General features: G+C 36.0%; 1 protein-coding gene and 1 long non-coding RNA gene across 3 annotated transcripts in view; one reads left to right on the forward strand and one right to left on the reverse strand.

The window, feature by feature from the left end:
- Window positions 1-26,034, forward strand: part of LOC139792353 (uncharacterized) — a 414,091-nt gene that overhangs the window by 237,540 nt on the left and 150,517 nt on the right. The window lies entirely within an intron of this gene.
- Window positions 1-26,034, reverse strand: part of KCNH8 (potassium voltage-gated channel subfamily H member 8) — a 170,537-nt gene that overhangs the window by 96,170 nt on the left and 48,333 nt on the right. The window contains exons 2-3 of the mRNA XM_071735531.1: window positions 16,091-16,324; window positions 1,217-1,348 (exon numbers count right to left, since the gene is read on the reverse strand). Coding sequence (XP_071591632.1) covers window positions 1,217-1,348; window positions 16,091-16,324 — 366 coding nt within the window. The remainder of the gene's footprint in view (window positions 1-1,216; window positions 1,349-16,090; window positions 16,325-26,034) is intronic.

The raw sequence follows: 26,034 nt of genomic DNA on the forward strand, positions 1-26,034 counted from the left end.
AAAAAATGGTGAATTTAAAATATTGAGCAGCACAGGGAAGCATAATGTTTTCTGTTTAAAAGTGCTAAAACACTATAACATAATGCCAAATTGCACTTTTCTGTAACTGAAATATAGTTATTTTATTGAAAGGTTAATATTTTAAACCAGAAAAATGTTAAATCCTAACTGTTCTTAATTGTCCCTCTACTTCAAAAACCCATAAGGAGAAAATAAATTCTAAGGTCATGTCTGTGTTGACTTTGAGATATGCAGAGATCAAATAGATATCACAGGATGAAAAATTTATATAAATCCCACCTTAGCACCAGAGTGGAAAATTCACCAATAATGAAATTTTGCAGAATTCATTTACCATCTATGGATAAAATTTTTTTCTGGGTCTTTTACACTGAAAAATGGTAAATCTAAAGTTTTAGTTCAGTATACCTTTACAAAATGTTAACCTGGAATAAGTTCACTGCCTTTCATACACAATGTAAGTTAATGTTGACTAAGCAGTCTTCAAACCTCCACACTGTCTTTGCTTTGTGTGAGCAGAATTTAGCAAAATTTTACTTCACCATGCAGTCAAAAGTATTTGATGGCAGTTGTGAATCACTAGCATAAAACAATGTTCTTCTAAATTCATAAGAGAATCCTTGCACTGTTTCAGAAGCAACAAATGTGAGAACATATTTTTTATGTTGTTTGGCATTCCTAAAGGTGTAATAAATCTTATAATTTCATAAAATATAATGAAAATTTGAAGACACAAGACAAGTAATGCTTCTCAATGGGCAAAATAAATTATAATGATGTATGTTCTTATAGAAAAACATGAAAAATGCATTCATCCATCTCTCAGTCGTGTTAAAATCAGATTCACATTAGGAATCGTTGGAAAGATTTAGCTTTTCCAAAATGCACCTCTGAACATCCAGAAAACAAATAAATTTAAATTGTGGTACATTAGAGAAAATTTAATTTTGAGGACCAAGTATTCTGGATTCTGTGTTTCCAGAATGTGGAACAATATGCAAAGTGGGAGAAAAAAATTAGAGCTTCAACAAATTCCTTATCATTCCATGCCACATGTTAATTTCCTCCTTGGAAAACAAGAAAGTCTGTATTTTGGAAATTATACATGAGAGGTGTGTGACTGTGAATGTAGGTGTGACTCTCAGAAAACTTATCTATGCTGGTTCTTATTAATGATGTTACAATTTGCACAAACCTTCTTTTTTGTCTTCTGCAGCAATCTTCACTTTTGTGTCTGTTATATCTTTGAATGAGGCCAGAAAGAGTACTACATCTCCTTTTTCATTCTTTATAGGAACAATATCCAGTAGGCACCAGAATGAAGACCCTGCAAGGATAAAGAATGAATTTAATTCAAACAGCTGTCTTTTAGTCAGGGTTGGGGGGGAGGGGGAGGAAGTGGGGGGATAAAAAAAAAAAAAAAAAAAAAAAGTGAATTACTAAATCTACAACTAACATAATTTGAAAAAAAATATCTTATTTAGCATGTCAGTAGTCAGGGAATCACAGATGTTCAGCTCATATAAATCTCTTTGCATCATCGGTTATACTCAGTAATACAGCTTTCTCTGGAAGCAAGGAATTAATTTAAATACAAAATTTATCTACAGGGATCATTAATAGAGTTTAACGAAGCTGCTTACTCCTCTGAATCCATGCTTTCCTTTGAACTCTCAATTGATGTTGCTTTTTTTACTGGGCTAGCTTTCACTTTGTTAGCTTGACATCTGAAGCTTCCATGTTTACTATAGAATTATTCTACTTAATCATCTGACTTGATACTCATTAAATCTCTTGACAGAAGACCTGATGGTCAGAGCATCATTCCACTAATTCAGAGATATTTATCTAATCAGACACAGACTTAGAACAGAACTGAATTAACTCCTTGCATCTTACAAATGGTGCGATTTATAATACTGCAAATAATCTATACGATTAATATTAGCTGTATTCCTTACTGTACATAATATTTACCTCGCTAAAGCTAAATTGTTAGATAGTGCTGTTTAGTAATATTTTTAATTGATGTAATTAAATGCTTTAAAAAACTTGTTATTGTCACTGATTCGGTCATGTGTCCATGTGTCCTGTTTGCAAGGTGTGCTGTTCACTCCCAATTATTTAATTCATGAGTTTGCTATTAATGCAGACCACACAGAGCAGAAGATAAAGAATTGCATGCTGGTAATGCACTGGAAGCAACAACTAATATTTCAAACCCCTCCATTCTGAGATAATTCAGGCCAGTGCTGTTGTTCAGGCTTTTCTGTTTTTTCAGTTCTTCCACCCATCATCAACTTACTAACATTATTTATAAAATAATGTTATGTAAATTTGTGTTATTTATAAAATACATAAGTACTGCAACAGCATTACTTTTTTAGTTTTAAATTTCTTTTGGGGTGATGTCTTTACGCTTCCATAACCATGTTCCTTCCCAGCATATTGTCAAATTTAATTCATAAAAATCACAACTGACTACTGCCAAATGATCAGCTGAGCTTTGGAGTGGTCCTTAGGAAGGGCAATCAGATTTACCACTTCTTAGTCTTCTGTCTCTTCTGAGCTCTGCAGTTTTGAGAAGGAACTGGACATACCAAGATAACAATTCAGCTTTCTAATTTAAATTTTCAGCTGAAAGTTCCCTGACTACTTGTTGAAGACTGTGGGCAAGCAAGGGAGGTGAAACAGCATCTTTCCTTTTGAAGGGCCTCCACAAATAGGTGGTCCTAAAGTATTCTTCAAAGGAAATTTGTCTGATTGTCTCCATCCTGGTCAAGTTTTCAAGAGGCAGAAAGGCAGTGTTGAGAGTATCAGTACTAGTTCAGTCATCAGGTAATGCTTCCACTTAGAGTATTTAAAGAAGGCACAGGGAGAACTGGGAACAAGAGGGAAGAAATCTGAAGACAGAAAAATCATGGGAAGAAGCAGACTGATATTGTAATTGGTTTAAATGTCCTCGTTTTGATATCAAAGACAGAGCAGGCAAAGCAGCCCTTTTAAAAGAAAACGGAATTGATATCAAAAGCAGGATATTTCTACTGATACTTTTTCCATTTTAATTTTCTGTCGTTAGCTCATTTTTTTTTACAGATTTTATTCTTTTAGCAAAACTTCTGGGAAAAACTGTTTGGGGCTGTTACTGCCAGAAATGTTACAGGGAGCAACCACCCTAATGTGAGGAGATACAGTGAGAAGAAGCATTAAGCAATTCTACTGTTCTGCTTAAAAATAGAATCAGAGATCTCTACAGAATATCATTGTAACTCTTAAAATAGCAAAATTCTTTCCTGTAAAGTTACATTGTTCCTGGCTATGGACAAGGACTTACTCTTGACTCCATCTTCTAAACAAGACCTATATGAAGAATATTCTTTTAAACAAATATTGTAATCGCTGCCAGAAGAAGCCAGGCATCTTAATCTCCCTAATTGTTTCATGTATTTTCCAAACACACATACAGCAATTAATCATGAAGGCTGCTCCTGGAAAATAGTTGTAGACATCATCCATATTAAAAAAACCTAGGTCAGTTTTGGCAAGAAGCACACCTGGTAATACACTCCAAAATGATAGATTTGTAGGTTTAGGGAAGCTATTTTAACTTGGTTCATTATTAGAAACAAATCCATTTAATGTCTCATGTTTTAATGCATTACCTCTTTTGCATAATCAAAATGCTTTTGAAATTTTTGCAGGCAAACACCGGTCACTGAAATCTTTCCACGTTCCATCATTATTTAATGTCATTTGCAGCTTATCTGTCATCATATTTTCTCTCTTTATCTGTCCTCACTCTCCTTCTCCTCTGCAAATGTCTGAAAATATTTCACCTAAGCAAAAAACTGTGAATAAAAAAGCCCTTCTGCATCTGTAAAGAAAACACAAATTCTACAACTGCAAAGGATAGTTCTCTCCCGAAGAGTTCCAGGATAGTGCCCTACCTGGTAGAGGGCACTTGGTAGTGCAAAGTCTTGGCATTACTTATACACTCAGAAGTCTTAAGTTGAACTCATTGGTTTGGATTTTATTTTGTCTTTACTCTGAGAGGAGCAAATGACAATGAATTCCTCTACTCCCAGGATTAGAGGAGATGATCCAGTTTAGGTCAGGACTAGGTCAGTTTGTGCTTGCACTCTGTCAAGAACAGAAGTGTGCCATTGTTCACAATTGAGGAGCATTCTTGGAAAAATATACTGAAGCAATACAATCTGTTACATAGCTTTTCTGAAAGCTGGCATTATATAATTCTATAAGCCAAAAGAAGATCGTTCTAGTCATTAAAAAAAGTAGTGTCCTCTTTTGTTCCAGTTCTTTTGAGTGCACTCATCTGTGAGACAGAAATTCCTTCCCTGCTTCAGATGGTGCATACAAAGGTTTTCAGTATAGCCAAGAGTTGCCCATCGAAAAGATTTCTTTTGGAGGTTTATTTATATACGAGTCTCTTTATTGCTCCAAGCCATGACTCTTGGAGAAAGACCCTAATCTTTCTCTTGCATTATGAGCTGAATGTTCAAAATATGTTTTAATATCCTTAAGGCTTATAGGAGCACATCACAGGAAAGGAGAAAAGAGACCAAATGAAGCATAATGTTATCACAAAGCAATTTGGCTATAGTCTATCTTCTATATACATAAAAAAGAGTGCTTTATGCTCACTCTCTTAACCACCCTTTCCACCTTTCCTCTCTCCAACCACTAGAAGTCTGTCCTCAGACTGAAATGTAAGCAGTGGTCAACAGTCAAAGTTATATAAAAGGGGGGTTTTATACAAATTCCTGCCATCTGAATCCAATAGTCTTCAGAGGAAAGACTTTCATGAAAAAAATAAAGCCTCCTTACACCAAGGAACATATTCAGACCATTAGCTCTAATGATGTGTATGCAGTGTACAATATCAGTTGGTCAGTCTTTAGTCATGCCCACCGTAGGCAGTGCTCAATGAAATACTCAGAATGAAAATCTTTGAGGCATATTTGCATATTGCAGAGCTGTCGTAATATAAAAATGGAATGAAATTACTGAAAACCAGCTTATTTAACTAATATATTAATAAAATAATTAAATTCTTGCATCCATCTCCTCAAAATTTTAACTGGCCTTTTCTGCAGTGTCTTCTTAGCCACACATATTCCTATGAGTTACTTAGAAACAGCAATACTGATGCAAATCTGTGTTCTCCTTTTGCTCTAGACAGCCTAGCAGTACAGTAGTTTTGCCCAGGCAGAGAAGCTTAAGTCTTTTTTTTTTTTTTTTTTTTTTTTTTTTTTTCTGTCTTGTCAATTGTCAGTGGTTATTTCTACTTCCAGACCACTTCCTCAGGAATTTGCTTGCCACACCACCCTTCTGACAGACACTGAGCCACCTTGTATTGGCCCCTTCATACACTCTGGGTTAGGGAATAACACATGAACGATTTCTGTGATTCATCTTCACCTCTCTGTGATGGGAGGAAGAGAGATTAAAATACAGAGCTCTTTCATGAAGGTCCACAGATACCCATAACATACCAGATTAACAAAATGAAAAGCTTCATATTCTAAGAAACCAATTACCTCACAAAATAATATAAAGAATCAATGTTTTATGTATTAGATTAATAAGTCTCATGGTACAAAACACTCACTCTTCAAGTAATAATTATCATTATGTATGCATAAGAGGGCAGAATTAGGCTGCACTATATATCATAAATGTGGTACGTTTCTTTACATTTCAATACTTAATAAAGTAAATGTTCTTTTAAATGGATGGAAATGAAACATTAAAAAGAAAATAAAATTTTAACACACTTCCCTACTTGCATGACTTTTTTTAATGTAAAAGACAAAGAAAAATAGCTTGTCAATAAGGCTGATGCTATATCTGCAGCATTACAACACAGGCTCATTTAAAGAGTAACTAATTGTTAGCAAAATAAACCTACTGCTAGATGCATCATATATGCCAGAGAAGTTTTAGCCTGATCATTTCCACTATTCCAATGCAGAAAGTACAGAGTCCAAGACTGACAGATCAGGATGCCAAAGATTTTGCCTGGGGAAACCACACTGGCTCTTTCATTAGCTTTATCCAAAGATTCCCAGTGTCACTGTGAACATTTGGTTTTGAATGCTCTGTGATTTTGACAAGTTGTCAACATTTTGTTGAGGAGAGCAAAGTGCAAAGAAAACAAGGCTTGAAAAAATGCAACTGAGACAAATAGAAGGAGAATGGAGCTGGGAGAAAAAAATATAGCTATAATTAGAGCACTTTCTCTTGTAAATATCACATCTTTGACAATGATAAATTAACACAGCTAGGGCAAGGTTTTCTGCATCAAGCAGATAAGCACCTTATTCTTCATCATCTCTGCAGGAATCACATGTATGTTTTAACAAAATCTAACATTTTTCTCCTTGAATTCAGATACTGTAGATGACAGACTCGTGGCAGCCCTTGTTCTGATGATATTGCAAGACAACTAACAAAAACATATATGGGCTATCAAGTAACTGGCTTGTATGGTCACTGATAGTTTTCCTAAAACTTTCATAGAGTACTAAAGAGGCTTAAAACCTTTTTCCCAGGTTCTGTATGGCCAATAAGATCATGTCTATATCCTGCAAGTAACCCTCCTTACATATTTTAACCATCAGTGTAAATTAATTCCAGAGTGGGTTAAGCCAGAATACAGTGGTATCCCAGGAACTTGGTAGAGGACAGGTGATAGGTAAGATATCTGTAACTATAACAAAATAAAATTTGCAGTCAAGTATGACCAAGTAGGTAAGTGTTTATCTTATGGAGCAGATTTAAAAACTTCCATTAAAAGTATCCCTGCGTCCCCCTGTATAGGCTATGGAGTAACACATGAAATGATGCAGTTCTACCAGATCTCATAAAAGACTGTACAAATCTTCCCTCCATGTATTCTCACCCTGTTTTCCACGTCCCTGTGCTCTGCTACCTCTACTGCCAGCTAACTCAGCAACTCCTATGTCATGTGGCCTTTTCCTGCCATAAGTGCCATGGACAGAGAGAAAGCATGGTCTAAGAGAAGACACTTTTCAATAGTATTCTCTCATTCTTGCCTCTCCTACAAACTGCCAGTGTTAAGCAGAGAGAGAGAGCTAACTCACCACCTCAAAGTTGCCTTTTATTACTTTGTAGACACAGACTGCCTCTGGTATGGCAGCTTCTAGTTTGAGTATATAACGTTTCCAATATTATTTTTTTTCCAACCTTTATTTATTTATCTATCTATTTTTTGCATTCAATAACTAGTACAGTCTGCAGCACACATTTTATGCAAAATAATTAATGGGCTCCAGCACATCTACATTTCAGATGTATTTATGAAGCTTTCTTCTCTCCCTTTTAAAACTCCACTATCTTTCCTACTTAATGAAATTGTTTCAAAATCCTCTAGTTACATTTAAGTTTCCATTGAGCAAAACCAGACAAGTTAAACAATGACTGTTACCACCATGTGATGTTAAATATCCTTATGTATGTCTGCTCTGATTTCCTTTTCCTATCTCCATCTACATCAGAAAACTGTGTTTAAGGACAGAAGTACTTCCCCAATGCAATATGCTTAAGAGGTTACATTTATAACAATTAGTAAAATACACAGGATTATCTGAACACTCAGTGAAGTCAACAAAATCCATTATGTTTAAATACAAAAGGCTTCAGGGAAGAATCATTAATATTGGCAGTTTGTGACTTTCCTTCCACCCCTAAGGATGATCCCTCTGTGATGGTCATAATATTACAAGACATACAGCATTTGGCATCTAACTCCTGGAAAAGTACTAAATGAGGCAATCTTTTTATATAATTAAATATCCAATATTTAAATTGGGAAAGAAAACCAACAAAAACCAGAACAAAACCAAGAAAAGACTGAAGAAAAATACTGTTTCTTTACTATCTTTGCATGGATAGTTTCAGAAATAGTCAGGCTCAATCCTTCCTGATCAGTCAAGTTTTGTTTTTTTTTTCCACTGAGTTATACTTTTTCTCATTGCTTCAAGTTGATTCATCCCAAAATGAGCAATGTTTGCTTTCACTTTATTACAATATTTTTGAAGTCTATTGTCCGAACTGTGCTTGAAACCTATCATTATTCTCTTTGGATTTTCCAAAACCAACATGTAGACATAATCACAGCAGTAAGCATCACTTCTTAGTTTATGCAGGGATGTAATTTTGATCCTTGGGAAAAAAAACAAAAAGCAAGACATATTTTAAGTCAGGATGATCTCTCATCTATATTTATGCATGTGTTTTTATGTTTTAACGTAATCACATAATTTCCTTTTATTTTTTTTCCCATTATATGTAGCTCAGTAGGCATTAGGAAGTTTCAGTGATGCGGGTGAAGTCTTTATGTTTACATATATACAAATATATATGGAAAACATAAGTATACTCAAGTTTTTTTTTAACTCACAGGTTCTCCCTATAAGCTATCTAATAATTTTGAAACTGTTTTTGATATTTTGACACCCGGAGGAGGTGTAGCCCACACTCACTGGAACATAACTGTATTTTCAGATTATGTTATTATAATTTGATTCTCTTAAAAAGAAGCTTCAGACATGTCACAAAATTTCCTGTAAGGCAAAAACACCATACCTAAAGAGACTACTAGATGTATATAGAAAATTTTTCCACATTTTCAGTTTCAAATTACAAGTGATAAAAATATAAGCAAAAAATATCTTTGTGCAAGATGTTTTCATGACCCTCATTATGGTGACTGGCAGTGGCAGCCCCTGGAAACAGAAGGTCTGGAGTCTGCAGAATGGGAGGTCTCCCAGCACTTGGAGAAGTTCTGGTCACAACTTCATGCTTATTCATAAAGCTTTCAACAGATATACAGGGAGGAGATTGTCCTGCTTAGTTGTCCACTTACATTGCAAAGCTCCATTTTAGAAGATAATAATTTATTTTCCACTGCTTTCACAAGGTTAGATTAGAGAAGTTTTCAGTTTGACAAGAATATCAGTGCCTCAGGAGTTTTAAGTAAGTTTGAGGATTTTCTGTTGAAACTCAAGAACTTTAACCTGCACTTTACACACTGCCCACTGAGACCCTTCTGGAAGCAAGGGGCTAAAATCTGCAAAGGAGTCAAGCTGTGAATCTGGATTGATGCCTTCTTCCTGTAGGGTTTATGGTTTTTTGTACAGAAGGCGTTTGAAAAACATGCTGAGGAATTACATAATGCTGTAGGTTGGATTCATCTTTCCAGTTCACCATTTGAATCCATGTAGGCACATGCTGTAAACAGACTCATTGAAAAGAATTATAGTAACCCTGTCAGCTGAAAGCAGGTTGTTTTAACCTTTTAATTACTTAACTGTCCTGCAAGATCAGATTGTTTTTTGCAGTTCCCCAGCCAAATCAGTGATACGGTTCTACAGACAGTGCTAACATGGGCCTCCTGACGCTGTTCCAAAAAACTATGGAGCTAATGCAAGTACTCATTGGAATTCTCAGCACACAAGGTGGCAATTAGCCCACACTATGATCAAGTACACAGACTGGGGGATCATGACCAAACTAAGGAAATGTCAACAGCAGGGAGACAAGAAGTCATCAGGAGAAACTGTACTTTGTCCTTTCCTTAACCAAAGAACAGCCTGACTCATGGTGAAACACAGGAATGCAAGTCAGCTTTTAGCTAAAGCCAGATCTAAACCCCATTAAAAAAAAAAAGAGCAAATCAGCAACCATAAAACTGTGAGAAAGCATGAGAGGAGTGACAAGTCTGATAAACTACAAACATCTCACTGCCAAATAAATACGCACATCTCTTTCTGAAAAAGGATGTATGAAAAGCTGCAAATAAAATATTTCCTAAAAAAATTAAAAAGTGCATTTGGGATTACTAACAGCAATTCATCCTGAGTGCAGCTGGAAGCCCAGGGTGCCTATGTGGAAACACTGATCTGTAAGACTCAGTAAGCAATGAGGGGCCCATCACTTTGTAACAATTCCATAAGCAGCAGGAAACTCTCACACAGCTTTATTCACTTATCAATGAGCTTCTAGGAGAACAAATCTTTTCTCAGAGAATTATGCTTTTAATAAATGATGTTGCTATTGAAAGAAGCTATTAGCTGGTGTCACCCCAAGCACCATCAGAAAAAAGTATCAGCATCGTCAGCTAGCAAGCAGCAGTCTTGTTGAAGCCTCATTAAATTACAGCAAAAGATGTCAGATGTTTTAGATCACATTGCACACAGGGGATTTTACTGCCTTTTTCTTTTTTTCTTTTACTTCTAAGTGACATCTGGTCCCTTGCTTTGTCTCACCATAGGCTTTCACTGACTGCTTAACCTGAGGCTCTGTAGAACTTAAGCCAGGCTTCTCCAGAGGAGCAGAGGTCTGCCTTGATTTCCTCTTTTGCTGCAGAAGCTGGGATTGACTCTAAGACCTCTACACACTTCAAGGCTACATATTACCTTTCATCAGAGACCAAGGGTCAATCTAATGAAGTGTTTGGAGATAAAAAGAGAAAAAAAAAGAAAAAAAAAATCACTTCTGTGCAAGAGGACATGCTTTCTGTCTACATGGACACCTAAATTGTTTTTTAAGAAGACTTCCCCCAAATCACTGAAACTTCCTAATGTCTACTAAGCTACATGTAATGGGAAAACAATAAAAAGAAAAAAAAAAAAAAAAAAAAAGGAAAAAGACAAATAAAAAGAAAAAAAAAGATGGAAGAGAATTCTTTTTCTAAAGATACAAATAAATGTTTATAGTTCATGTAATTGCAATTATACATTATCATTCAATTATTTTTTCAGTGTTGCTTGCTCTTTATATTCCCCTTCTCCTGTATTTTGTACTGTAAATTTAAACCATGTAAGCAAACCAACATTAAAATTTTCCTTATTTTTAGGCCACATTTTTACTGCAGAGCATCAGTGAAGTCACGTTGCTATGAACTATCCTACCATGAAACTTGCTGAGGGATTTCTTCTACAGCAGTAGCTACATTTCACTAGAAAACTGATGGTTTTGTACATAATTTTTCCTTTTCTCTATTAGAAATTTTAAATAAACGCCTCTTCTCTAACTGCTGGGCTTTACATTTCCCAAAGACATGGTGGATTTCAGAAAACTTTTAAAGCAGGAATCAGACCATATTAGAGATACCATACATCTCTCATGCTTCAAAATGCTGCAGGATATTTTTGGGCAATTATTAAAAGTAAGCTTTTAAACTTCTTGTTGGAAAAAGGGAATGCCATTTATGCAAGAAGGCAAATACTTTTTGTAGAGAGGAAAAGATTTAAGAAAATAATTTTCTTTCATTTTAATGGAAATTAATTTTCCTTCAATTTCTTTGTAATTGTTTAAATCTATATTTTAAAATAAGGTAAAATTTTAAAATAAGGTAAAAAAATAATCTAAAAAAAAAAAATCTTGCTTTATTTGCTTAACTCAAGTCATGCATTATCTGCAAGTAATGTAATGGAGCCTTTGTTATCCTGTTCAATTTCATTATTAAATTTCAGCCATGGCAGAGGCTATAGATGATGCCTTATGGTTTGAGGTGTATTTCATTTTCTGTCATCGCTGCTCATGTGAGAACACTGTTACAACTAGATTTCAAATGGCCTTTTGCCTGATAGCACCCAGTGACTCAGTAGGAGGCTCTGATTTTCACTCTTTCTCCACTCATACCCCTCTCATCTGAAATAACACCTTGGTCCTGACCTTCCAGATGAGCATAGAGAGTTATTAAAACACATATTCTTCTACAACGATGAAAAATACCTTGATTGACTCATACTGACACAAAAATTTATGAAAATTAATATCATGCCTTCATGAATCCCACCTTACAAGTTACTCACCAAATCTTTAGGTGCCAAGAACTACAAAGCACGTGCTTGAGGCATACCTCAGAAAGTGTTTAAATTAGTTTACACGTGGAAGATGGCAGAGTCTCCATGGTCTATCATGGATGAAGCAAACTCTGCATGGAGCCAAGTCCTAGGACAACTTTTAATGGTGGTCCCATCAACACCCACTCACTCCAGTCCTACAACAGGGATGCCTTATTGCCCACAAGAGCCCATGCAAACAACCCTATTGCTGGGGTGCACAGATAAAATGAACACCACACTGATTCTGTCATATTTCTCATCTGTTCAAATGTCAGAAGTGTTCATCACTGATTATGAAGTGTTTCACAGAAGTTATACACAGACAAAAAGTGGCCAATTTCCTTTCTGCAAAGGAAGATTGAAGGACTATTGCAGGTCTTAAGAGGATGTGTGTAAGAATAGGCATCTACAAACTGATTTTTGAGAGACAGAAAAGTAGTCAGATGGAGTCATAAAACAAAAGAGGTATGACCTCAGCAGCTGGAGACCTTAAACAGGACTAAGTCAAGGATTACATGACATAATATAGCATCATTTTAGGCCCTGACAGAAAAGGAAAAAAAGTCCATGCTGCTATTTATTTATATTTCATTTTGGTGGACTGTAAAGACCTCATTTAAATGCATGTACTTGCTATTGATAAATTTCTGCAGTGGACTGGCAGGGAGAAAATTAAGCATTTGTCTGAATGTAGTTCCTCAGCATAGTATCTATCTGCTTTCTCACAACTCACTTGACTTCAAAAATGTTACTTTGCATTCCATTAAAATAATTGACAACTTAATTTGTCACAGATGTTTCGAAGTAAGAGTAGAAACAGTAAGAGGAAAAAAAAATTGAAAAAATAATCAGCTCCTAAGCTGTAAATTTTAAAACTTGGAAGGCAACAGTTATAAAACTCCTAGTCTTTTAATAGTTTCCTTTTCACTTTGTCTTCAAAAACACAATATATCTCTGATGAATAAAAAGTTAAAAACTAACTGAGGTGCCAAATAATTACTGAAACTATGACGAAAACTATATTTTGAGTGTGATTTTCAAAAGACATCTCTCTTTGAAGCTGCTGCTGTGATGTTCTAATGGTAATGATGTTCACACCCTGGATGAGAAGGTGCAGACAGTTTATCCTATTCTAAGGATTCATTAAAATGCCAAAAGGAGAACACATATAGAGGAAAGTTCCTATCCACTTCTAGTCATTCCAGAAGGATTGTCTTCTAGATTGTCAGAGTACAACTGCTGAATATCATGCTTCTGTTAATATCCAAAGACTGACACAAATCACAAAGACAGGGAAATCCTGCATGTCATCCCATGTACAGGTAAGCAATCTTACTCATGTTCCTACCCAACACCTTTCACATCACTCTTGCTGCAGTGACAGCTCAGAGCAGTCTGGAACTTCCAGGAAATTGTGTGTGAGTTGTTGGTGTTGCTTTAGTTATAACCATCATTCCTTTAACTAACAATTACTGAGCAGAAGTGTCATGTGAAATCCTAAACGATAATTAAGTAACTGTGAAAGTCCCCAGATTCAGGCTTACTCAATTATGATCAAAACTAGAGTTTTAAGTCCCAAGCCAGAATCTCTACTTATTATGAACAATCTAATCACAAAAAATAAAGCTGAGTTAAAATCAAATTAAAAATGCAAAAAAACCCCTGGCAATTAAGTAACCAACCCATCGTTTTCAAAGCTTGAATTTCTTTTCCAAAAGAGAAGACACATGTGGAAAAAAAGTTAATTACATGTATCAATTCATATATCAGTTAATTACATATATTGTATATCATAATTACATTTATCAAGCTTCTACAATTTAGATCAAATACAGAAGAAGAAACCAAGAACAATACATGAATCTTATAGTAATTTCTTATCATGCTGTACTCATATTAAGCTTTTAAGAAGTATTCTGAGGAATGTCAGCCTGTGTTGTAAGCTCAGAATTATCTCTGAAGTTGCACTTCTGTCCCTGAAGTGATCCCTGATAGTGTTCATTTGGTCTTGCAGTACAGCACAGAGCAAGGCTGTTCCTCTGGAATTACAGTGGTAGTAATCCAACTAACAGTTAATTTCAATACCAGGAAACCCTGAACATAACCACACCAAGTAATTTTGGGACCATTATTGCCAAAGTTTATGTCTTACTGTTATTTTAGACTATTATTCTGCAACTAACATGTTTCTCTTTTTTTTCTCTTTATTTTTCCTGCCAATGTTGAAAAGACTACATCTTCAGAATTTAAAATTTTCTTCTGAACAAACCCCCAGCCAACCCCAACCCCGAAACATTTAGCTAAAATGAATGATTTACTAAACTTTGCAGCTCTGTTGAAGAAATGTTTACTTTTTAAGATAAATTTTGCATTTATTCAAGAACAGTCTCATGTTATTTTAATACCTACTTGTTTCTGTTTCCCAGTGGTATAGAAATACATGAAAATGAATAGGCAGCCTGGGAAATGTATTCATGGTTAGAAAATATCTTGGAATGGCTTCCAGTCAAATTACACACAGAGATGTAAGCAGGATGAATTGTGGGAATTCTTTTATCCTAAACAATTTCTCTTCATCTATTTATCCGTGGTTCAGCTACTTTATCGGTAAGCAAATTGACATGCAATCTTTTGGGCATACATTAATCATATCTCTTGAAGAGGTTTGAAGCACCTCTTCATAATGCAAAGGAATCACAGTTTTTTAACATTAAGGTCCAAGACAGTGAAATGAATGTTAGATTTACTTCTTTCATTTATATACATGGAAATATTTTCTCACCCTTCCCACTCATCACTATACAATACTGAAGAAAAGCACCTCTTCATCTTCCAGATTATGATATTTGTTCTCCTATATTTAGATATAATTTACAGATTTGAAACTATTTTATCTGAACAACCATCCTGAAAGAAGATTCAAGGAACTATGGAAGTCTCTTCTAAATACTAAAAAACAACAACAAACACCCCTCCAAGCTTTCTCAAAAAGACAAAAAGAGGAAACATTTAGCAGCAGCATCAGAATAACTTCAGAATTTCATGCTCTGAAAAATAAGTCATGAACACAAGCCAATGAAGCAACAATTTTCTTCTTTGTATAAGTCAAGGACAGTGAAGCTGCCTTCACTTAACAGTCTAAATCACTGACTACCTTCCTATCAATATATATTTATTACTTCTAATAATATTTTTTAAAAGTATCTCATATAATACTAATAATAGTTAAGGGGAAAATGTTTCATTAGTGAAGACAAGTAGGGTCTATGAGGAAAACATGTTGCCTAAACATATGGTTAGAAATTCTATCCATATAGTAAAAAAAAGGTGTTACTCAACAGGCAGCTATGGATCCACTAAGCCTGTGGATCACTAAGCACATGTTAAGGCTCCTACAAGGCTGGGGTGGTTGCAGTCCTGTCAGTATCTCACACTTAGCACTGTTTAAAGACCACAGCAATGATGGCAGTGCAAATGCTTGCAGAATAAGTAGACCTGATACCTGAGCCTGCTATAAATGAAACAAGCTGCTAACTCTGCATCATGGGGTGTTTTCTTCCATTGGTTACTCATGTTGAGTATGGAATTGTCCTAATAAATGCTTGCAGTTTTCTGAAGTCTGGGGAGTTACTTCATGCTCAGAAATATTGTTGGGTTTTTTTTTTTTTGTGACATAATAATATAAACTTGAGTATAAACTTTACTTACAGTACGTGCCTGCTTCTGAAGATCATTAGTATTGTCTATTGAATCATTATATGTAGTAGATTGTGTCATTCAAAGTTCTGAGTATTTTATCAATAGGAATTAAAATTTTACATAGCCACTGTGTACTTTACGGTAAGTATTAATTTTTTACTTACAATTTCAGCAACAAGGGGTAACGACTTCAGCATAAGAAAAAGCAGAAAACAGTGTCATACCAAGTGCAGCTAAAACAGTGTCTCAAAATGAAGTCTATGGCCCTGAATTTCTTCTACACAGCTTTGTAACTTCTATAGTTATATAAAATCAGTAACACTAATATAAACACAGTCTCTGTATGTTTTCACTCAAATCTGTTCCTGTGGGTCAGAATATAGGTATACATAATCATTACATAGAAATGCATATTGCATTTTATACATTTCAATATTAGTTCTTTGGGATAAACAAAGCAGGAAAGAAAAACTCACCATTCTTCTTATAGAACATGATTTCTCCCTTGAATTCTACCTTTTCCTCCAAAGATTTCTCAATTTGAAGAATCATCTGCTCGTTTGTTTCAGCACCAAGTAAAAATTTACAGCTGCAGCTCTTCTGCATAACTTCAGTTCGTGCAAATCCAGCAAGCTCACAGAAGCCATCTGAGCAGTAAACAATAGGGAATCCTTTAGCCACCTGAGCATTTGCGAGGATGAAGTTACTATCTGCAGAAGAACAGAAAAGTAAAACTTGAATTATGATCTTGTTGAAAGGCACAAGTGGATGTATATGTAAAAAAAAAAAAAAAAAAGTCCCAATTCCCTACAAACAGGAATGTAAACTTCTGGTTTAGGCCATTAATCTGAAATGAAATCCAATCTAACATGCCCACAGAGTACCTTCATGTGATGTTTACTCGTGACTTTGTACAGCTTGTCTCATTGCATCCTCAAGCAAGAATTTGTAGCTCCCCCCAGGGTGGGTGTTAGCATTTTAGAAAAACTGAATGTAGAAACTTTGGAGAATTTTTCATGATGCTACGTTATGCTCTGTCTCAGAGTCCTCAGTTTCAACAGACACAGCTATCTCTTAGAAAAATTTAATCTTGCTATGCTCTTAATAAACTGAACCTGATCTTCATCAATACCCAATGAATTCCTTTTATGTAATTTTTGAAGAGAATCCTTACATTTGGAGTTGAGGGGCATTCTGGGGCTTTGTCCTTTGTTTTATATATATATAAATATTATTTTTTTAGGGAAAGTTATTTTGTTCAAATGCATTGTCACCTCTCTTCCAGAGCCTCCCTGCATTTCTTCCATATGAAACAGGCACATTAAAGATTTACCACCATGTTACGCCTTCATTCATTTTATAATTTATAGTGGTTTTAAGATTCAACTAGTAGGTATGATAAACTTAGGAATAGTTTATCGACATGGAAATCAATCAACAAAAAACAAGGTTCTAATTTCAGATCAAATCTTTGGAAAATCTTGCAGCCTAATTGCTCATTTTCATCCCTTGCTAAAGTGCCTTTGAAGGTTTTGTGCCTTAGACTCTAACCTTCAGCTTACATCAACACCTCTATCACTTTATGGTCTTTTTAAGTTAGCATGGAGATTCTTTCCAGATCACATATGAATTTCTAGACAGATTTTTCTGCTTGTGTTTTCTTATGTTGAAGTGAAAAGATCTCAAATTTTTAAGAGAAAAAATTGTTTACATTCCACATCAAGAGGGGAAAGACTATTTTTTGTCTGTTGCTTGTTAAGGAATGTTTCCCTTACTGCATGCTAGTGGGAGGTTAGGAGCAGTCTGGTCCCCAACAGACAACTGTCATTCTTCATACTTATGTGTATGTCTATTAAGGGATAATACTATCAGCTAACCCAGAATCCCTTAATAAATACCAAAAATTTCAAAAAAAACCAACCCAAAAAATATTTTAATGAAAACTTGATATCCCTAATCTCCATATAAAGATATATTATTCATAAGTGTGGAAGGGAGGAACAGAATGCATAAACTAAAATAGAAGCAAAAAAGCTCTGTTTCAATCTTGTCACAAGAGATTCTCCATCCATGAAACTCCAACATTACACTTTGTCTACCCAAAGAAAAAAACACTATGGCTGATATTTCTCGGATTTCAGTATTTTAAAGACAGTGCTGAAGTTTATTAAACAATCAATTTGCTCTTAAGACTTTGCTTCATTTACTCACTTTTGGCTTAATAATTAAAGTCTTTCAATAAATGATCATTATATTAAAGCATATATTATCTCATTTGAGAACAATGTGATTTAAAATACATTCTGGTTCAGTACAGTTCTTGACATAGCCTGTCATTTGTGTTTGCCTAACTAGGGAATAAGTATCATTACCATTAGTGCACTGACATGCTGCTTCCCCTGTCAACACCAAGCTAAATCCCCACACTGCCAAAAGAATTTAAAATATATGCTTGCAGTGCAGCTTAATGGCTACGTTAAAGTGCAAGACCTGCAGATCATACATTCCTAATGCATTTGCAGCCATTTTATGAATTTACTCCTGAGTTTCTTATTTAAGATAGAATTCTGTGATGCAAAGAGTTAAAAAAAACAATTCTAATTGTTGTGAATTCCACGAAACAGCACATGGAACACTGAAAGGACAGAAAGGGTAGGGAGGATGCTCTTGAATTGCAGGAGTGCTTGAATATCATTATGAGAAAAAAAATTTAAGGTGCCCAAACTCTGTTGTCATTTGCATAAAAAACCCAAAGAAACAACAAAAAAACACAAAACATTTTTCGCTACTTTAACACTTATAGCAGAAACTATTTACTTCTAAAAGTCAATCCAGTGCTGCCTAGAGTAAGAGGCAATTTTTACTTTAATATCAGCAGACGGCTGGAAAGGTTTTTAAGCCTAATTTTGTCAAACTTTTTGAGTACATCATTAAAGTATCATCTTTAGGAAAGTAAAATCAGAATTAGATTTTCTGCTGTTCTTAAGCTTGAAGTTTAAATCAAATGATGAAAGATACTTCTAAAATCCCAAAGTAGTAGACTAAGTAGTAGACTTCTAAATATGTCTACATAATTTATTGAAAAGATTCCTTGTAATGTTTAAAACTCAAGCAACATGATTTTGCCCAATAATTACGTTTCATCAGATTCTTCAGTAATATTTACTGTGATATTTATTTATTTATTTTTAAAATATCTTAAAATATTTTGATTAAAAGTTTATAAACATAGCTTGGAATCATTGTTATCATTTGCTACTCCTGGTACACATAAAGCAGCACAGAATATTTCAAAAAACAGGAATTGAGGGTGAAATTTATATCATTCATGCTTCAGTGTGACACAAATAACAAACCCAGCGTTTAATTCTATACTATTTGGCGGTAGCTGGATAGCTCTTAAAGTACAGAGTAGGAAGAATGATATTTTATTTAGAATAATTTATTAAAATCTATGGAATGGAAGACAAATTTTGCTTCTCCTTGGACTTACAGCAAGAAAGTTTCAATCAGTGACAGCACCTTATTGGTCTGTATATTTTGGTATGTGTTCATGCACAGATTACAATACTTCCGTAATCATAGAGAAGATGTTGAATTCCATATTATTCTTTCAGCACATCAACCTGAATATTGTTATTTTATTCAGGTTGATTGTCCAATATTGACAGATTACTGGTAAGATGTTTGGGTTTGGTTTTATTACTACTTTAGGCAAGAAAACATATTGAAGTTACATTCCTAATCCACTGAGAAAGATGTAACTTTGAGCCTTTGAGGCAGTCTAGGAGGACAGAGCATTTGCAACAGCAAAGAAGAACTGCCACAAATCTGGGTATAACCTGAAAGAATAGATTTGATAAAAGCAACAGTAAGACTCATCAGCTCATAAATTCTTCAATGCTTTAGTCTGTGCAAAATAAAAATAATCAAATTACGTATTTGTATGTTAGCTTTGGATAAAAATACTTGGTTGTATGTTCAAGTCTGCCTGTGATGTATAATGGATGATTTAAAAGTGCTTCTTTTAAAGATGGGACAAGAAGCTTGGGCACACACACACACACACAAAATCTAACAGTATTCATTAAGTTTTCCTTTAACAGCAAGTCAGTAGAGACAGATGAGTATGGCAGAGGTATTCCACAGCTATTCAGCATAACTTAAAAAACCATTTGTTTCAACTATGTTGCTTTTCCTTTATGTTCATTTTCTATGAAGAGCAATTTATTTCTTCACATGAAAGTTTGGAATAAGAATATTAGAAGCTTGCATGCCTGCATTTGCTTAGAAGAAGGACACATTGGAGTGGATATTGGAGTGGACATGGATCAACAGAAGACTCACACCATTTCCAGAAACACCTGCCAGGCACATATCATAAATTCAGAGTCAATTAATCTGAACCAGAACCATGCTAACTACACCTTCAGTCATGGGCTTACACACTGTTGCTATGCTTCCGTGACTATGATGGTGCCTAAAAATTACAACTTAAGAAACAGAACGATTTTGTATCGTGTGCCTTCCAGTTCAGAGAGACAGGTTCTTAAACATCCCATGGCAGAGTTTTAAAGTTGATATAATAAAGGAAAAGGCTTTTATGCAATTCTCTGAATCACAATTAGTGCACACAATTTATATGACTGTTTGTAATGACACCTTGTTACAATTAAACTCAGCACTCCCCTGCTGAAGCTTATTGATCTTGTTTAGCAACAAATGACAAAAGGGTTTTTGTTTTAATACTGTAGTTATGGCTGCTATAAATCTCATTTGGTGTCCTTCCCCAGTTCTTGTAACAGTTCATTTCAATCAAAATCCAGATGGCTTCTGCAAGTCTTCATCTTTATCAGTGAAGAGAGCATCTATCTGACTTCTTGTGCAGCTGAGCATAGCCAAGCACCATTCTAATTTTAAATATTAAATTATTTATTAATTTTAAAAAGAAGAAAAAAAACCAGCTACAAAATAAAAAAACATATCCCTAGCAATCAAAGAATCTGCATTTAATGAAACAAGTGGCTCACATGGTTACTGTACCAAAGTACAGTCCATAATTCTTCTGTAGGAAAGGATTTACTGAATTAAGATTTAATTCCACAGTTCCTACATGGGCAGCTTAACCAGAGAAGTCTCGTTCCAGGTTTACACAAATTACTGTTACAGAGAAAGTGACCACATTAAGAGTTAAGATTAGCTAACTGACTTATTAATACAGTATATGAAAACATTTCACTTTATGTCAGCAGATTTAGATGCAGGTGAGTTTAATTAGAATTCAAGCTCATCAACCAATTACTATACTTTGAATCTGATTGAACCAAAGTGATTCTATAATGCATACACTTCCACATGTTCAAGTCCCTTTTGAATATCTTACTGCTGTTAACTGGGCTACTAATGTGAAGATTTTCCCAGATAACGTGAGTGAGAAAGAAGGCAAATTGATTATACAGTTACTTTTTCCCACTTTTCACTAAAATAATACTATATATTCCAGTTAATTTACTCTACTAGAACTATTGCATAATAGTTCTGAAAGTACGGACTGATGAACAAAGGACTCATCACCGTAAGCTATGTAATTGGTTTAATTGGGCAAATCATTTCAAATAAAGGCTAACATTGCAAGAAAATGTTTTCATAAAATTGGGAAAGAGTTTTAAATTCAGAGCACAAAATAATATCTGAAGTACCTAGATCTATTGACTCACCTCAAGGGTGAGCTGCCTTAGCTCCCACTTAGAGAATCATTTAGGCTGGAAATGTCCAACAATTAACCTAACACTACCAAATCGACCACTAAACAATGTCCCTAAGCACCACAGTCTACATGTCTTTTAAATACCTCTTCTCTGGGCAGCCTGTTTCAATGCTTGTTAACTCTTTCAGTGAACAAATTTTTCCTAATACCAAGTCTTACCCCCCCCATCCCCTCTCCCAGCACAACCTGGGGCCACCTCCACTTGTCCTACCACTTGTTACTTGGGAGAAGAGTCCGACACCCACCTCACTACAACCTTCTTTCAAGTAGTTGTAGAGAGTGGTAAGGTCTCCCTTCAACCTTCTCTTCTCCAGACTAAACAGCTCAAGTTTGCTCAGATGCTTCTAAAATTACTTGTTTTCCAGAACCTTTGGCAGCTTTGATGCCCTTCTCTGGAGACATTCCAGCTCCTTGATGCCCTTGTAGTGAAGGGTCCAAAGCTGAACACAGTATTTGGGGTGCAGCCTCACCACTGCAGAGTACAGCAGGACAATCATTTTCCTAGTCCTGCTGGCTACATTATTTCTGGCCCAAGCCAGGATGCTGTTGGCCTTCTTGGCCACCTGGACACCCTCCTGATTCATATTCAACTGCTGTAAACCAACATCCTCAGGTCATTTTCCTCTGGGCAGCTTTACAGCCTCTCTTCCACAAGCCTCTAGTGTTGCATGGTGTTATTGTGACCAAAGTGCAGTTATTGTGACCTTGGCCTGTCAGTCCAGCCTGTCCAGATCCCACTATGAAGCCCACCTGCCCTCAGGCAGATCAACACTGCCACCCAACTTGGTGCCATCTGAAAATTTGCCAAGGGTGCACTCAAGCCCCTCATTCATATCATTAACAAAGATATGATATCATTAACAAAGATATTAAAGAGAACTGCCCCCAACACTGAGCCCTGGGGTACACCAATTTTGACCACCTGCCAACTGGGGTTAGCTCCATTCACCACAACTCTTTGGGCCAGTCCATCCATCCAGTTTTTTACCATAAGACAGGAGCAGCCAATTTCTCCAGGAAAGTGTTATGGGAAGTAGTTCCAAAGGCTTTACTAAAGTCTAGGTAGACAACATGTACAGAATTTCCTATATTCACTAAGTGGGTCACCCTCTGTACATGTGATGACCCTCAAGATTATCTCCTCCATAACCTTTCCCATCACTAAAGTCAGTCTGACAGGTCTGTAATTCCCTGGATCCTCCTTCTGGCCCTTCTTGTAGAGGGGTGTCACATTTCCCAACCTCCAGCCAACTGGGACCTGCCCAGTTAGCCAAGACTGCTAATAAATGATGTAAAGTGTCTTGGTGAGCACTTCCATCAGCTCTCTCAGGACCCCTGAGTGGACCCCATCTATCTGCAAAACAGCTGTGTATGTCTAAGTGGTACAGCAGGTCACTAATACTTTCCCCCTGGATTACGGGAGCTTCATTTTTCTCCCCTCTCCATATTCCAGTGCAACAGACTTACCCAGCAGTGCCAAAATGAACTCTCATTATGTAGAAAAGTTCTGAATGCAGCAGCTGAGAAATCAATGTTTCACTTTGCATTTACAACAATATTTAGACTCACAGCGGAAATGCTTTACCGTACCCAATATTTATAGCTATAAAAAGAGTGAATCTGAAATGTAGTTTAGCACAGAGACATCCAAACAAAACTTGGGCATCTGGATGCTAAATCATCTCCTAGTCCTACTGATAAACACAGATCACAAGCCATTTAAGGGACTCGGTGTTTAACGATCTTGAAGCCAGCCTTCAGAGCCATTAGTGCACCAGGTCAATACTAGAATAATGACTGCAGCTTTCTTCATGAGCAATCAAAGTACCTGTTCCTAGAACAAAGCAGACCAAAAAGCCAGACAGTGTCAGAGGGAAACGAAATCAAAAGCTAATCCAAAAATAACCCTCATGGTAAAATGGGCTCCTGGGATCCTAGAGAGGGAAAAATACAATAAAAATAAATAAGTAAATAAATAAATAAACTTTCTCCTCCATTAGTAATCTCTCTATTTGTTCCTATTTATTTTCTGAGCCCAATCTCATTTGTATCTACCTGAACTCTAAAGTATAAGGAATGAGAAAGTCTTCATTAGAATAGTAGCAAAACTGTTACTGCTAATTTATCATACAGCAACTTTCAAATAAATAACCAGTGTAATTGTGATGGGTAGGTTAAAATAAAGAAGAGGAACTTCTAGCAGGCACTACTTTGAAGTTCCTCCAAATTATACTCCACTAGCAGAAGCAGACATCCACAACATTTTCTCAGAGGGAAATACTAACTAGCCTAGACTAGGATGGGTCTTTTTTTTTCATATTTACCTGCAATTACACATTCCTATTATAGGTATATTATGTCCAACAACACTAAAGTATTTCATTTCCACCCTTAAGCAGCATTGTTTTTGTCAAAATTTTATTTTTCAGTAAAAAAAAAAGCTACATTCTATTTGACCAGCTTTATGCGTTATTGATTGTGTAATGACTGCCAGCACACGGTGCTGATGTAACTAAAAAATAAGCTATATTGCAGTGGTCTAACACATTAGTGTGCAGGCTTATAAACACCGAGATTCTGGAAATGAAAGAGCATTTCCCAATCGAAAAGACAGGAAAAAACAGAAAAGACATTAAAACTGAAGACACACTGCAGCTTGTGGTTCACCAGCACGGGGTGACACCATGTGTTGTCATCTGGGTATTTCTCAATGGGAACTGAAGGTGCTTGTTTACTTGGCAGAACTGAACCCTTGAGCTCCAAGAAAGGAGCTCAGCTGCTGTTAGGCTTATCCTGTGAGTGTTCAGAGCAGAGTGCACAGATTCCTGTCTTCAAAGGAAGAATGCTTTGCAATTTCTCCAATAAAATACAGGGAAATTTCAAGCTCATCCACCAGGCAGAAGGTTACACCAGCGTTTGAGTAACCCAGCTGTATTTAATTTGTTGGGTTTGTGGTGGGGTTTTTTTGTTGGGTTTTTTTTTTTTGGGGGGGGGGGGGGGGGGAGGCTTGTTTGTTTTTGTTTTTTTGGGGTTTTTTTCATGCTGTTCTTTTGATTTTAAATTCACCTGGAATGGTAGAAATGGAACTGGTTTAAGTCAACCTAACATACTGAGTTCTCATAGGCTCAAATCATATAGATGAATGATTAAGACCCTGGGCTTATGACTTGTTTTCAAGTGTTCAGCTTAAAGGCTTGTAGATGAACAGTTGCTCTGAAGAGAAATATTTTGAAAGATGAGAGCTACATTCTCGTCAAACATTTACCACTGCGATCCTGACCAGACTTTCCTTTATCACATGCTTGAAATAGGAAGGTAATAAGGAGTGGAAAGCTGGCTTGTTTACAGCTCTTAAAAGCACTATGTCACCTGCTCAAAATTTGTGCTTAATTTACTGGCTTAGCAGACTTTCACCACTGCATAATATTTTGTGGTGCTGGTGTCCCACTCATGGCTTTACCAAGCATCGTGCCTGATGTTTATAACCCTACTGCAGTGGGGAGTGGGGACTTTGGATATGGGTCCTCAGTGTATGCACTGCTACTGCTGTTGCTGTATGTCTGAGCATGTATCTGATCAAATAGATGTTATGAGTGTTACTAACAGGGCTAGTGGAAGAATAAACAAAATACACTAATGAGATTCTATTTCTGTGCACCTGAGGGGAAGAACTTAAGTTAGACATTTTGAACCCTCTAAAAGATCATGTTCCTCCCTCTTTGAAATCTAATGCTCCTTTATTCTTGTAAGACTTCGTTAACTACAGAGTGGTAGCTCAAGGCTTGGAAAATAATCTGATGCCAACAATACTGGAAATAAAGAACTGGATTTCCCAGCAATGCGATGACTTAAGGTTGAAATATTTAACTACTGTTGAGAAAGTTTCATCTTATCATTTGAAATGAGCAGGTTCTGTAGAAATATTTTCCTCTTTGGGAGGGAATATGGAAAAAATACTGCGGTACAGCAGATTCTATATACAGAAGAAAGCTATCAGTAAGTACATAAAGAAAATATTTTCAACACAGAAATACAAAGGACTATTAGTGCAAAGGGTGGAAAAGCTTCATGGACCTGCCCCTTGCTTCTACCATGCAGGGCCAGCTGCAGGTATTTACTGTCCACAGACTGAGCACAGGGAACTTACAGCCACAATTCAGAAACTAAAAAAAGAAACAAAAAACCAAAAACAACAAATAACACTTGGATGTGGCCACAGAAGAAACAGAGAACAGGCAATGTCCCCCAAGTTGTTAGAGAGACCAGTGAGCCATAAACATACTAATTCTCCTCCAGCAAGAGTGGGAGATCTCACACCACTGTTCCTCACCAGAACAAAATGATCTGTCCTCAAAACAGACACAGACACAGACCAAGGTCTGGGTTAAATGTGAAAGTAAAAGGAACAGTAAGTAATCTTTCCTCAGCACCACCTACCTAGTGCAGCACTCACACTCCACAAATGATGCAGCCTCTCACCTTTCCATCTGTAACTATCACAGATACATTTGGTCCCACATATAATAATAATGCACAGCTTTTGCACATAATTGTAATTTCCATGTGCAAGATACCCAGAGAACAATATTCGTATCTTTCTCATGTCAAAATCACTGGCTGTTTGATGTCACGTGTTACTGTTATATTCTCTAA

Source organism: Heliangelus exortis, chromosome 2 (assembly GCF_036169615.1).
Source record: "Heliangelus exortis chromosome 2, bHelExo1.hap1, whole genome shotgun sequence".
In the NCBI taxonomy this organism is placed as follows: domain Eukaryota; kingdom Metazoa; phylum Chordata; class Aves; order Apodiformes; family Trochilidae; genus Heliangelus; species Heliangelus exortis.